Genomic DNA, 14,340 nt, shown 5'->3' with positions numbered 1-14,340 from the left:
CTTCAGTTTTATGATCCAGATTAAAACACTTTTTCCCTCTGATTGTAACAATAAGGTACGTTAACTACAAACTATTCCAACAATTTGAAAGGTATAGAAGGAAGAAAGTGAAACTTTCCTGAAATTCTACCACCATTATACAATCCCTCCTAACCACTATTCAAAATGATTTTATTATCAATGTCAAAAAGTTTGCATAAAACATTAAGGTTCTATAATTTGGGGCTGAGTATTTTCTAGTACAATGGCTTCCAAACCTTTTTCAACACAACCCACAGGAAAATTTAATATTACATAACACATTTAATATTACATGATAATAATGACAAATATGTATATTTTGTCAAAAGTTTCATGAAACAGTAATTACCCTTAATATATATGATACACTCTCATATTTATTCTGATTCATTAAAAACAACAACAAAAAAAACTGATTGTGTCGTGTGATTTCCTGATTTGTTTATGGCTTATAATCTGCAATTTAAAAATCACCGACCTAGAGGAAAAACCCTAAATTCCGTAGTCCAGCTTTGCTACAGTTCTCTGAATAACCATAATGAAGTTATTTCGCCTCTTTACTTCTCAGCTTTTCCACTTACTAGTAGTAGAGTTGAGCAGACAATAAGAAAATATATCTCAAACAAAAACAAAAATGTCATGTAACATGGACAAATATTAGTATCAGTAAGTAAAACACATGAGGTGTTTTTTTACTTTGCCACTCAAATAAAAAGAATCAGACCCAAAATTCCTTAATAATTCATCATGCTATCATCAATACACAGTAAGAGGCCTTGATAAAGTGTGCCCTATGAAACTGAGTTTGAGTCAATGGCTCACTCCAAGATTTTAATCCTATTTAATAGTTGCTAGGAAACCAACATATCCGTCATCAAGGACACATGAAGTCCCACTAAGAGATTCCAAACTACCCAGTATAATTAAAATAAACTGCAGGCCAGCAGCACTATCAGATTTAAAAAGCAATAATAAATCAGGCTGAGCAAGGTTGTTGATGCCTGTAATCCCAGCACTTTGGGAGGCCAAGGCGGAAGAACTGCTTGAGCCCAAGAGCCCAAGAGTTTGAGACCAGCCCGGGCAACACAGCAAGACTTCGTCTCTACCAAAAACAAAACAAAACAAAACACAGCTTATTTTTTTCAAAATAAGCTTAAAGTGAGTAGCACATCTCTACTGAAACACTCCCAAAGGAAATATCTAGAGATTTTCTAGAAAGTTTTACTATGACATTAAAAATCACTATTTTGAATTAGTTAAGAGCAGGAGTGGCCAACCAGCAGATGGCTGCAATAGTTGAAATACTCCAAATTTCTATACAATCTTGTAATTGAGCTTGAAAACAATAATAATAAAAACACTACAATGAAGAGTTATAGTATATCTCACTTAACATTCTATGCCATTTAGTAAAACAGGACTATGATACGCACTGTGTGCCTGCTAGTTCCAAGTTAACTACCACTATGATAAATAGTTATCGCATTAAGGTAACTATTAAAATGAAATTTTGGGTATCAGATACTTTAAAACATGGAAAACAATAATAACTATATGAGAATGTGATATAGACTGTGATGGTTGATTTAAGGTGTCAACTTGACTAACGAATACCCAGACAGCTGGTAAAGCATTATTTCTGAGTATTTCTGTGAAGGTGTTTCCGGAAGAGACTGGTATTTGAAAGAGTAGACTGAAGTGGAAAGATCCACCTTCAAGTAAAGTACATAGACGGATGCCATCGTATTAGGTGAGGGCCCAGATGGAACAAAAAGGCAGAGGAAAGGCAACTTCTCTTTCCTCTGGAGCTGGAATACTTTTCTTCTCCTGCTCTTGGAAACCAGAACTCTCCATTCTCTGGCCTTTGGACTCTGGGGCTTGTACCAGCAGCACCCCCGGCTTCTCAAGCCTTTGGCCTCTGACTGAGAGTTATGCCATCAGCTCCCTTGTTCTCGGGCCTCTGGATTTAAACTAAACCATGCTACCAGCTTCCCTGTTTCTTCAGCTGGCAGGTGGCATGTCATGGGACTTCTCAGCCTCCATAATTGCATAAGCCAATTCCTCGAGTAAATGCCCTGTCATCTGTCTACCTCCCTACCTCCCTATCATCCACTTATCCATCTACCTGTCTATCCTATTGACTCTGTTTCTCTGGAGAACTCTAATACATGTACTTTACAAAAATTAATGGCTACTAGGCCAGTCATATAACTACTACTCTACTTTCTATTAATTTTCTTAGAAAATACATCAAAACCAAGTCTTTAATACTTAGATGTTGATTTAAGTATAAATCATTCCTGTGGTCTGATACAGCTTTATGAATACTTTCAACAAAAAGCATTAAATACAGCCAACACTAAGTGCATTAGAAAATTTATTTACAAAATGGCTGTGTGTGATGGCTCACGCCTGTAATCCTGGCACTTTGGGAGGCCGAGGCAGGAGGATCTCTTGAGCCCATGAGTTCAAGACCAGCCTGGGCAACACAGTGAGACTCTGTCTCAAAAAAAAAAAAAAAAAAGAAAAGAAAATTATTTAAAAAATGAAGCAGCCCCAAAATGAGCAACTATGAACTAGAAATTAGAGATGGTCTCCAACTTACAATGGCGTGACTTATAATTTTTTTGTCTTTTAAGATTATGTGAGAGCAATATTCATTCAGTTAAAAACTGTACTTCCAGTACTCATACAACCATTGTTTTTCATTTTCAGTATAGTATTCAATAAATCACATGAGATACTCAACACTTTACTATAAAATAGGCTTTGTGTCAGATGATTTTACCCAACTGTAGGCTGATTGAAGTGTTCTGAGCGTGTTTAACATGCTAAACTAACCTCTGATGTGTGGTAGGTAAGGTATATGAAATGCATTTTAGACTTACAATATTTTCAACTTATGAGGGGTTTATCGAGATGTAACCCCATTGTTAAGTCAAGGAGCGTCCATAAATATATTATGACAAGTAACAGATTGGTGAGTTAAATGCAGTGTAAAACTGAAATATAAGAGTTCCAAGATCAGAACAGTTAGTATGTTTAGAAGAAGGTAGGCATTGCCATCTTATCTGCAATTAAAGAATTTACTCAGAAGGAACCTTAAGACGTTTTTGAAGAAAGTGAGGGATGTATATGAACTATGATACTAATGTTCCAACCTTAAGATTAAAGAAAAAAAATGGGAAAAATAAGTAACATAAAGAGAACATCAGAACAAACAGGAAAAGGGTCAGCAAATAGGTTTCATTGAGTGAAACAAAAATATTGCATATAAAAATAGAGCAATAAAAGAGATCAATAGGTCAGTATCATTAGTTGAATGGTCTTTGAACTGACTAGTAAGAGCTGAGTTCTTTTGGGTAGCAAGAGGGAAGCAGCTGAAAGGATTTAAAATGCAGTATGGATGGGGGAAGCTTTTGTACATCACTTCACTGCAGTAAATCATAGTAGAGATAAAAGGGTACTAAAAAGAAATGCAAAAAGATATGCATGTGTCTGTAGATATGCATAAGCATTAGATAAAATCAGAAATAACCTTGGAAGCCACTCTGTTTCTGTTACAAGTAAGCTAGTTCATTCATTCAACAAACATAGGCAATACTATATACACAAATTGTGTATTTTATTAGGCATTGGGAGGGATACAAACACAGAGTAAAACATGGTCTTTGCCCTCAGGAGTTTATAATCAAATAGATTACCATATTACCAAAACTAGTAAGTGCCCCATAGGTGGTTCAAAGCAGCTGTAATAGGATTTTAGATGTAAACATTCTCATTTTCAGCTAGGGTTACTAGAGAGAGCTTTAATTTCGAGCTATGAAGATGAAGGGAGGAGGGGATTCAGACAGGCAGGGCAACCTCTGGGTTGGCTAGAAAATGAGCTTAAGGAGTGAGATAGGGAAAGAAAAGAAGATTGGAGCTGGACTACATATCAGTCTTCACTTAGATTCACAAATACCAGCATATTTGACAGTGTGTTTCAATTTTTTTTTTTGTAGAGACGAGGTCTCACTATGTTGCCCAGGCTGGTCTCTAACTTCTGGCCTCAAGCAATCCTACCTTGGCCTCCTAAAGTGCTGGGATTACAGGCATGAGCCATTATGCTTTGCCTCAAATTTTTAATTTATCACAGAATTCTTCCCAGTAAAAGACATATTAACTGACTCTGAAATTTATTTCACAAACTGAATGAAAAAAGCATTTCTATCTTTTTTAAGTTTTATAAAAAATAGTTTGAAGTTCTACTGAAATCAGTTCTACTGCAAGAGGCCAGGCTGGGCTTAGTGGATTATGCCTGTAATCCAGCAATTTGGCAGGTCGAGGCAGGTGGATCTCTTGAGGTCAGGAGTTGGAGACCAGCCTGGCCAACATGGCAAAACCCTGTCTCTACTAAAAATACAAAAATTGGCCGGGTGTGGTGGTACACACCTGTAATCCCAGCTACTTGGGAGACTGAGGCAGGAGAATCACTTGAACCCGGGAGGCAGAGGTTCAAGTGAGCTGTGATCATGCCATTGCACTACAGCCTGGGCAACACAGTGAAGACTCCATCTCAAAAAAAAGAAAAAAAAAAAAAAAATGAGGCCACAGAACTGCAGTTAGTGAACCTGCCTAGATGCTCTCAAAATGGTGACAACACAGGCTTCAGTAGTGAAAACCCGCTCATACCTTTGTCCATGTTTTTAACTCTATCTAGAAAGGAAGACTACTTTTTCAGAAACAGTTCAGATACAATTGCCAAATCAAACCTGCGCATCTACAAAATAGTATCAATACAACTTTGATGCATCATGTCTTGTTATTTGACTGGACTAAGAAAAATCACCAAACTGAATCCAATCAGGCTAAGACTTCAAACTTTTCTTTATTATGAATCACTTAAACACATTTTCTCCCAGTGTCTTTTAATGTGGTAAAATCCACATAACATAACATTTATCAACCATTTTAAGTGTACAGTTCAGTATTAAATGCACATTCATAATGTTATGCAACCACCATACATCTCCAAACTCTCTTCATCCTGCAAAACTGGGCCGGGCGCGGTGGCTCACGCCTGTAATCCCAGCACTTTGGGAGGCCGAGATGGGCGGATCACGAGGTCAGGAGATCGAGACCATCCTGGCTAACACGGTGAAACCCCGTCTCTACTAAAAAAATACAAAAATTAGCCGGGCGCAGTGGCGGGCGCCTGTAGTCCCAGCTATACTGGAGGCTGAGGCAGGAGAATGGCTTGAACCCGGGAGGCGGAGCTTGCAGTGAGTGGAGATCGCGCCCGCCACTGCACTCCAGCCTGGGCGACAGGGCGAGACTCCGACTTCAAAAAAAAAAAAAAAAAAAAAACTGAAACTCTGTATCCATTAAACAATAACGCCCTGTAACTGCCCCTCCACTCAGCCCTAGCAACCACCATTCTACTTTCTGTCTCTGTGAATCTGACTGCTCAGGTACCTCATGAAAGTGGAATCATACGGTACTTATCTTTTTGTGACTAGTTTATTTCATTTAGTATAATGTCCTCAAGGTTCATCCTTGTACATATGTCAGAATTTCCTTCCCCAAAAGAAACTGTGTAATTTTTATTTTACAGACAGAGTCTTACTCTGTTGCCCAGGCTGGAGTGCAGCGGCACAATTACAGCTCACTGCAGCCTCAACCTCCTGGGCTCAAGTGACCCTCCCACCTCAGCCTCCCAAGTAGTTGGGACCACAGGTGCATGCTACCACACCCAGCTAATTTTTACGTTTGTGGATATGGGGTTTCACTATATTGCCCAGGCTGAGAGTGTCCTTCCTTTTTTAAGATTGAATAATATTCCATTGCATGTATATACCCATTTTGTTCACCCATTCATCCACTGATGGACACTCGGGTTGCTTCTACCTTTTGGCAAGCTACTGTGAAGAATGCTACTATAAACATGCATTTACAAATACCTCTCTGAGACTCTGCTTTGAATTATTTTGGGTGTATACCCAGAAGTGGAATTGCTGGATCATATGGTAATCTTATTTTTAATTGTTTTAGAAACTACCACTGTGTTTTCCACAGCAGCTGTATTATTTTACATTCCTGACAACGGTGTTAAAAAGTTCAATGTATCTTTACTTGTTTTCACAGCATTTCCCACTTAGTCAGCTTTATAATATGAGGTAAAATTCTTAGACTGCCTAAACCCAATACTCCTATTTTGGTAATAGCAGGGAGAGAGGAAGAAAGACAGGGCAAAATAACTTATCTCGCATTATTTTAACTTGTGCTTCTTGTTTATTCACTTATATAGAATAATTTTTTTTTTTTTTTTGAGACCGAGTCTGGCTCTGTCACGCAGGCTGGAGTACAGTGGCACAATCCCGGCTCACTGCAAGCTCCGCCTCCCGGGTTCACGCCATTCTCCTGTCTCAGCCTCCCGAGTAGCTGGGACTACAGGCGCCCGCCACCATGCCCGGCTAATTTTTTTGTATTTTTTTTAGTAGAGATAGGGTTTCACCATGTTAGCCAGGATGGTGGTCTCAATCTCCTGACCTCGTGATCCGCCCGCCTCAGCCTCCCGAAGTGCTGGGATTACAGGTGTAAGCCACTGCACCCAGCCGAGGATGAATAATTTTATGTGTGAACTTGGCTGGACCATAGCGTCCAGATGTTTGGTCAAACATTATTCTGAATGTTTCTGTGAAGGTGCTGTTGGATGAGGTTAACATTTACATCAGTGGACTTTGAGTAAAACACATAAGGACTACCCTTCTTAACATGGATATGCCTCATCGAATCAGTTGAAAGCCTTCATAGAACAAGACTGACCTCCCCTGAGCAAGAAGGAATTCTGCCAGCAGACTGTCTTTGGACTAGAGCTAAAACTTCTTCCTGGGTCTCCAGCCTGTAGCCTGCTCTGCAGATTCTGGATTTACCAAGCCTCCACAACTGCATGTGCCAATTCCTTAAATAAATCATTCTCCATCTATGTATAAACACCTTGTTGGTTCCGTATCTCTGGAGATGCAGTATCCTGAACAGTATAGACGGTAATACCAGAACCAGGACTATAGCAGACGGGTAGTCAAACTATTTTCCCTTCCCAAGGAGGGAAGGAGAATAAACAAAGAAAGGGGAAGAGAGTCATCAAGGGAAGGAACAAAGCTAACGCAACAGACATAACTTTGTTCTCATTTATCTCTAGTGGACACAGACAAATTAAGTGTATAAGCAACAACTTACATATACGTATTTTAATGATCTAAAACTAAAAAGTTTGGTTTGGATCAATAAATTACTTCACAAAATAAATACTGCCTATGTTTCTCTTCTGGTCCATATTTCTTAAAACACCCATACATTTACACTGATTACGACTCTCAGCCCAAAAAGACTTCCAGAATTAAGAAATCTCTATTTTCCCACCAAGGATGACAGATTTCAGTTACTGATTTGCTACTATGTGATGATTAATAGCAACCAGATAAATTGTTATTTATTAAATAGGATTGTTAATTTTAAAAGCTCAATTATACATATCAAAGAACTTCATAACTCTACCATCTCAAACCAGTATTTCTATTAATTAATAAAGCCAATTTTATTAAACAAAAACATCAATAACATTCCAGAGTATTATTAAAATGGTGTTTTTAGGGTGTCTGTGCCAATTATCCACCTTAATATGAAGTTTCTTGTGGCATGTCAGCACCTCAACCAACTGGTCCAATTCATAGCATTAGAAGTCTATGAAGAGAGTTAAGGTCAGCATTGTCACATTTGATCTAAATCTGACTAAACAGGAGTAAAGAATATAATGAACTATTAATTTTTGTTTTGATAGGGTAAATATTTCATATGCAACTAACAACAAATATTTGAGAAGAACACGTTAAAAAAAATTATGTTATATAGCTTCTGAACAATGTTCTTTTTTTTTTCTTTTTGAGACAGAGTCTCACTCTGTCACCCAGGCTAGAGTGCGGTGGCACAATCTCGGCTCACTGCAACCTCTGCCTCGCGGGTTCAAGTGATTCTCTTGCCTCAGCCTCGCAAGTAGCTAGGATTACAGGCATGTGCCACCATGCCCGACTAATTTTTGTATTTTTAGTAGAGACGGGGTTTCACCATCTTGGCCAGGCTGGTCTCGAACTCCTGACTTCATGATCCACCCACTTCAGCCTCCCAAAGTGTTGGGATTACAGGCGTGAGCCACCGCGCCCGGCTGACCAATGTTCTTGAGAGTTAATATGATATTACTACATATATTAGAATCAAATGTAGCTATTGTTCGAACACTATAAACATCAAAACTTTAAAGCTTTTTCAGTTGGCAGGAAATGTATTTTAAATGTACATATATGGTAAATGAGTTTTTCCTTCAGAATTTTAAAATTGTACATATTTTAAAATGTACATATATGGTAAATGAGTTTTTCCTTCAGAATTTTAAAATTGTACATATTTTAAAATGTACATATATGGTAAATGAGTTTTTCCTTCAGAATTTGAAAGGTGGGCATCTGAACCAGTAGGATCTAGGTTAGAGGCAAAGGCTGTCATTTTCATGAAACAACGGTTCAGTGGATTTCTGTGTGCCTGAGATACACAGAAGGGTCAGACGTTTATAAAGAATACTAAGAAGTCATGCATAGAAAATACGGAAAATCTCACTCAAATATAGAAATCAAAGAAGATAGCAGTAGACACCGCAGAACTTTTTGGATTAATAAACCTTAAATAATGGCAAGAGGGATGGAGGAGTTAAGAGTGATTTGCCTCACTGTAGAGAAATATTTTATTACTGAAATTGTTCAGAATTGTCAGCATATGGTGACAATAAAAAGCAACTAACTTTTAGTATGCTTTATTATTATTTTTAAATCATCTACAGACAATGCATCCCTTGTTGCCTATATTAGGGGGCACCGATCCTTCCACTCTCCACCACTTAGTACACCACTAACAGCCTTCTGAAATGATCGGTTCTACACTGACCCTATGTCAAAGAGAATCTACTTAAGGTGCATTAGTAGGAAGAGCTTTACCATAAGAGGGATAAAAGAAACTTGGTATCATAATTTTCACTACTATACTTAATACTACTCCAAGTGGCTTAAGTATATTTATATTATTACATGAAATTTAAATATTGGTTTTAAAAATCAGTCTGTATTTACCTAATATGCATACATACTTCAAGTGAAAAAAATAATTTACAAGAAAAAGAAAATGTAGAGCTATCTTAGCATAACTGACTCGATGGGGAAAAACATACCCTTTAGCCACAGTTTTTTCTTTTAGAGATCATAAAAAGGACAGGTAGCTCAAAAGTAGAAATGTTTTTCCCTAATTTGACTCCACCCCAATGGCCAAAATTTATTTTCAGCTTCATAAAATGCCAAAGGATTTGTCTGATTTCTGTTATGTAAATCTATTTTTTGTTTTGTTTTGTTTTTTAGAGATGGAGTTTTGCTCTGTCGTCCAGGCTGGAGTGCAGTGGTGCCATCTTGGCTCACTGCAACCTCTGCCTCCCACGTTCAAGTAATTCTCTGCCTCAGCCTCCAGAGTAGCTCGGATTACAGGTGTCTACCACCACGCCGACTAATTTTTTGTATTTTTAGTAGAGACAGGGTTTCACCATCTTGGCCAGCCTGATCTTGAACTCCTGACCTTGTGATCCACCCTTCCTCAGCCTCCCAAAGTGCTGGGATTATAGGCACGAGCCACTGCGCCCGGCCTGTAAATCTATTTTTATAAGTAAAATATTCTAACTCTATTAAAAATAAAAGTTTGCATAAAGAAACAAGGCCAACCAAATTTCTGCTGTGTTACTGGTCCTAGTCTAAATGCTTTGTAGGTATGGGAACTGGAGATCAAGTAACTAACTAACATTAAATGTGCTACAAGGCAATTTCCTAAAGCTAGAAGAAAGAAGTAGAAACTGTGCCACTGGAACAGCACATTTGAAGGCCAGAGACTAAGCTCACTAAATTTGTGAAAAACATCTTTGCGAGAGACCAGATGGGCTCCGCCTCATGGCCTACAGGATATTTCCTTTGTATACAGGTGATGAGAGACAAAATCAGTACTTTCAGCATTGTGTTTATATTTGTTTGAAATGACGGTGCTGTTATAAATCTTATTACAGTTACTATCTTTACAAAGAAAAAAACTGTAAAAGCAATGTAATTATGTAGTAAGAAAGGGCAATTTGAAGTTTAGGTAACTGAAATCCATGAAAATTTAATGAATAATAATATGCTAGATCAGCGGTCCCCAATCTTTTTGGCACCAGGGATCAGTTTCATGGAAGACAGTTTTTCCACACAGTGGGGTGGGAAGGGATGGTTTCAGTATGAAACTGTACCACCTCAGATCATAAGGCATTAGATTCTCATAAGGAGTGTGCAGTCTAGAATCCCCGCATGTGCAGTTCGCAATAGGGTTCTGGCTCCTATGAAAATCTAATGCTGCCACTGATCTGACAGGAGGCTGAGCTCAGGTGGTAATGCTCACCCACCGCTCACCTCCTGCTGTGTGGCCTGGTTCCTAATGGGCCATGGACTGGTCTGTGGCCTGGGGACCCCTGTGCAAGATGGGTGAAAAAAGGCATAAATGACTTTGACACATTAAATAAAAAAGTCAGTTTCTTACGTTTTTAAATTCTTAAAAGTTCAATGTACCTGAATACAGCAAGGCTTCTAATAATATACTTCAATTACGATTAATAAAGGCTATTGGCCAACAGACTGCTATTAACATAGAGGGGCTTAAAATATAAGCATATTGAATTAACATTTTTCTTTTCTAATATGTAAATAAGTATGCAGTAGTCTCCAAAAGTTTTATCTTCAAGTTATTATAAATATATAAATTTCTAGTTTGCCTTGCATCTAATAATCAATGTAAAGCAAGCCAATGCTGTATTTATGAACTTAAAAGGAAACAGAAGCTTAGGAAAACAAATGTATCTTTCTTATTTCACTTCAAAATAAATACCATCTAGTGTATGTCAGAGAAGCAGGATGCATTATATAAAAACACTACTAGGCCATTTTTTGAGAATGTAGCATTCTCACTACCTCTTATAAGGTTTCCGGGCCTACATATAGCACTGGTATCTACAGACAACTAGAAAAGTATCCAACTGTAATGCATCTTTCTAGTTTAAACCAATTACAGATCAACTTACCAAATCTCTGTGCAACACCCAGTTAGCATGCAGGTAGTGAATACCATCTAGGATCTGATACAATAGTGACTTCACCATTCCCCGAGGTAACTGAACTGGCTTCTTGTTTGCTTTAGAAGCTCTGTGAAACTTGATTATATGCTGAAAGAAAGAAAAAATATCACCAGAAGCTAAAAAAAAGGAAAAGATAATTTGATATGTAATATTTTCCTAACACAAAAAGAAACACTCAGGGATTCCCACAGATATTGAAAATACAATTTCATACTCTGCTGAATAACATAAACAACTTTAAAATTCCCTAATAACTGCAGCTAAAATTCCATTTCCTAAGCATATGACAGCATTTCAGGAAATAAATTATCACAATAAGGAATTAGGAAATACTGTGCTTTTATTTTTACAGCGTAATTAAAAATCAATTACTTTCAGAGTATATTTGATTCCTGTTTATCTGGTAGATACAATGAAAAAAAAAAACAAAGTTCAAGAGATACTTCTGGCTGGCTGACATGGTATAGAATGAGAACCTATTTATAACATAGGCTATAAAGAAAGCAAGTGGGGAGATGCTTCAATAAAATAACACAAGCACAAAGAAATGGCATACCAGTTCACAGGGAAAAATGGAAAAATATGAAAGATTCTGAGGGAAAAAAAAACTGCCTTGTACCATCCATCAAAGCTTTCTATGTATAATGTTGTTGGACATCCAGTAAAACAAAGCACAACTTTATACATAGAAAAATTACTTTATAAATAAATGTGCCTTACAAGATTTTTTTGAAAAGTTTCAAATGCTCTTGATAGGACTCATTTTCTTAATTAGATCACTTTTAAACTGCAGGAAAATCTGTAACTTGGCTGCAGTCAACTATGCCTTGCACACTATTGTACATATCCCTGAACCTAATATTGCACAGAGCAGACCCTCGGCCAATATATGTAAGTAAATATTAAGCATGTTCTTGAAACCAGTAAACATAATAAAAATAAGAGATATTTAACATTATAAGTTAACATTTTCACTTGCTATTTTCTTATGATACACAGAATATGATACAAGTAAGGAATAACTAATGATTAATGAGTAAAGGAGCTTTACTCTCCAAGGTAAAATAGATAGCAAGTACCCACGAGAAGGTAAAGTGTAGCAGTTTGCACCTATGTAGTGTGACTAATCTAAATGAGCAGCATTAACCGACTTTAATTTTCCTCTCAGTCTCTTTTTCAAGGTATTTAATAGCAGGCAAACAAAACAGAGCTACAACAATTTAATATCTAGACTGTTTTGTCACCTGTCCTAAAATATGATGTGACAATCAAGTCTGTTCTCCTTAAGAAGATTCTTGGGCCGGGCGTGGTGGCTCACGCCTGTAATCCTAGCACTTTGGGAGGCTGAGGTGGGCAGATATGTAGGAGAGGTAAGGTAATTAATCAATTTCATATATATTTCTTCACGTACACTTTATTAGAGTATTACAACTGATTTCTTTTACCAATATTTTAAAATGACAAACCCTACTGTCATTTGCTTTATATTCCAGGGCCACATAACAAATGCAAAGTACACATACCATGAAATCTCACCAACGCTTAAGTGATTTTTAAAAATAACTATTTTTATTGCGACTGCCTTGTTACCCTCTGCTGCCTAACCCCTACCAATTCACTTCAACATTCCAATTAAAATAGATAAAGGAGTGGGTTTTAGTAGGCTAAATTATCATTTGTTTTTAATGAAAATGAACATTAAAAATACTTATTTGGCTTAAATATTATTAAGATAATGATAAAGCTAATGAACTATTTATATACACTGTACAATATTACATGCAATAAAATTTGTTAAAGTATAATCATTGTACCTACATGTAAAATTAAGTATTACAAACTAGCAGCTAGAAATCACATTGAGTGAAATATTATACTATCTTCTACGCTCTACCGTGGTTTATCACAAATCTTGTTTATGAACCAGCCTGGAAAATGCCTTACATTTAAATTATATGACTTCATTTCTTATGAGGCTCAGTATGGTGAGTGTCCAATATAATACTGGCCACGCTGATTTAACAGGGTTGATCCGATTAGACTTATTTTAAAATAGAAGAACAGAAGAACCAAAGATTAAAAAAAGAAGAAGAAAAAATTAATAATCAGCATGAACTTTCAAAAGAGTTTCATAAAAGAGAGAAAATTTCCTGTGTACAAATTAAAAAGCATGGCCATGCTAATTTAGTAAATATAGATTAGTATGCAAATCAATACAATGTTTAAAGACATTATTAAATATTAAAAACCCAGTACACAGGAGTAAAGTAATTCTTAATGAATTAACACAAGGTAATGTTAGAGGTTTGGTTTACTTGTTTCTTAAACTATAATCTGTATTAACAGATGTTCTTTATACAGATTGGTAAGAATGTAAATTTTGTGAATATGTTTCAAAATTACTTTGGCTATCCTGTTATAGATTTTCTATATATATATGTATATAATATATATATCTCAGTCTTACCTGCAAGGTAACGTTTCAGATTTTTTTTAAACATAAATGTTATATTTAACAAAACAGCAAATTTTATAGTTACCTGAGAGTTCCTCAAATACCAATTTAAAAAATAATCTGCTTAGTAAACTGCAAAATACTGAGGCTGGTGTTTGAATTTCAGCTACTTAGACAAGATTAATTTAAGTTCTTATTTTACAGTAATTTTTTTCAATATAGCATCATTTTCTGCATTGCATTAGATAAACTAATAAACCGGTTGGGCTCAGTGGCTCAGGCCTGTAATCCCAGCACTTTGAGAGGCCGAGGTGGGCAGATCACCTGACATCAGGAGCTAAGAGACCAGCCTGGTCAACATGGTGAAACCCTGTCTCTACCAAAAATACAAAACTTAGCCAGGCTGGAGTGCAACAGCGTGAACAGGACCCACTGCAGCCTCGACTTCCTGGGCTTCAGTCCCATGAACAGCTGGGACCACAGGTGTGTGCCACTGAGCTCAGCCAATTTTTTTTTTTTTTTTGTAGAGATAGGGTCTTGCCATGTGGCCCAGGTTTGTCTCAAATCCTTTGGCTCAAGTGATCTTCCTGCTTTGGCCTCCCAAAGTGCTGGGTCTACAGGTGTGATCCACTAAACT

The 14,340-nt window shown here is 37.0% G+C and overlaps 1 protein-coding gene across 1 annotated transcript in view; it reads right to left on the bottom strand.

Moving 5' to 3' along the window:
• The window catches only part of CDK8 (cyclin-dependent kinase 8), a 70,572-nt gene that overhangs the window by 43,228 nt on the left and 13,004 nt on the right, over positions 1 to 14,340 (bottom strand). Inside the window, exon 3 of the mRNA XM_011999958.1 lies at positions 11,195 to 11,335. Within this exon, the coding sequence (XP_011855348.1) occupies positions 11,195 to 11,335 (141 nt within the window). The remainder of the gene's footprint in view (positions 1 to 11,194; positions 11,336 to 14,340) is intronic.

Source organism: Mandrillus leucophaeus, unplaced genomic scaffold (assembly GCF_000951045.1).
Source record: "Mandrillus leucophaeus isolate KB7577 unplaced genomic scaffold, Mleu.le_1.0 Scaffold61, whole genome shotgun sequence".
NCBI lineage: Eukaryota > Metazoa > Chordata > Mammalia > Primates > Cercopithecidae > Mandrillus > Mandrillus leucophaeus.
The sequence above is the reverse complement of the archived record's forward strand: the minus strand, read 5'-3'. Positions and strand labels throughout refer to the sequence as shown.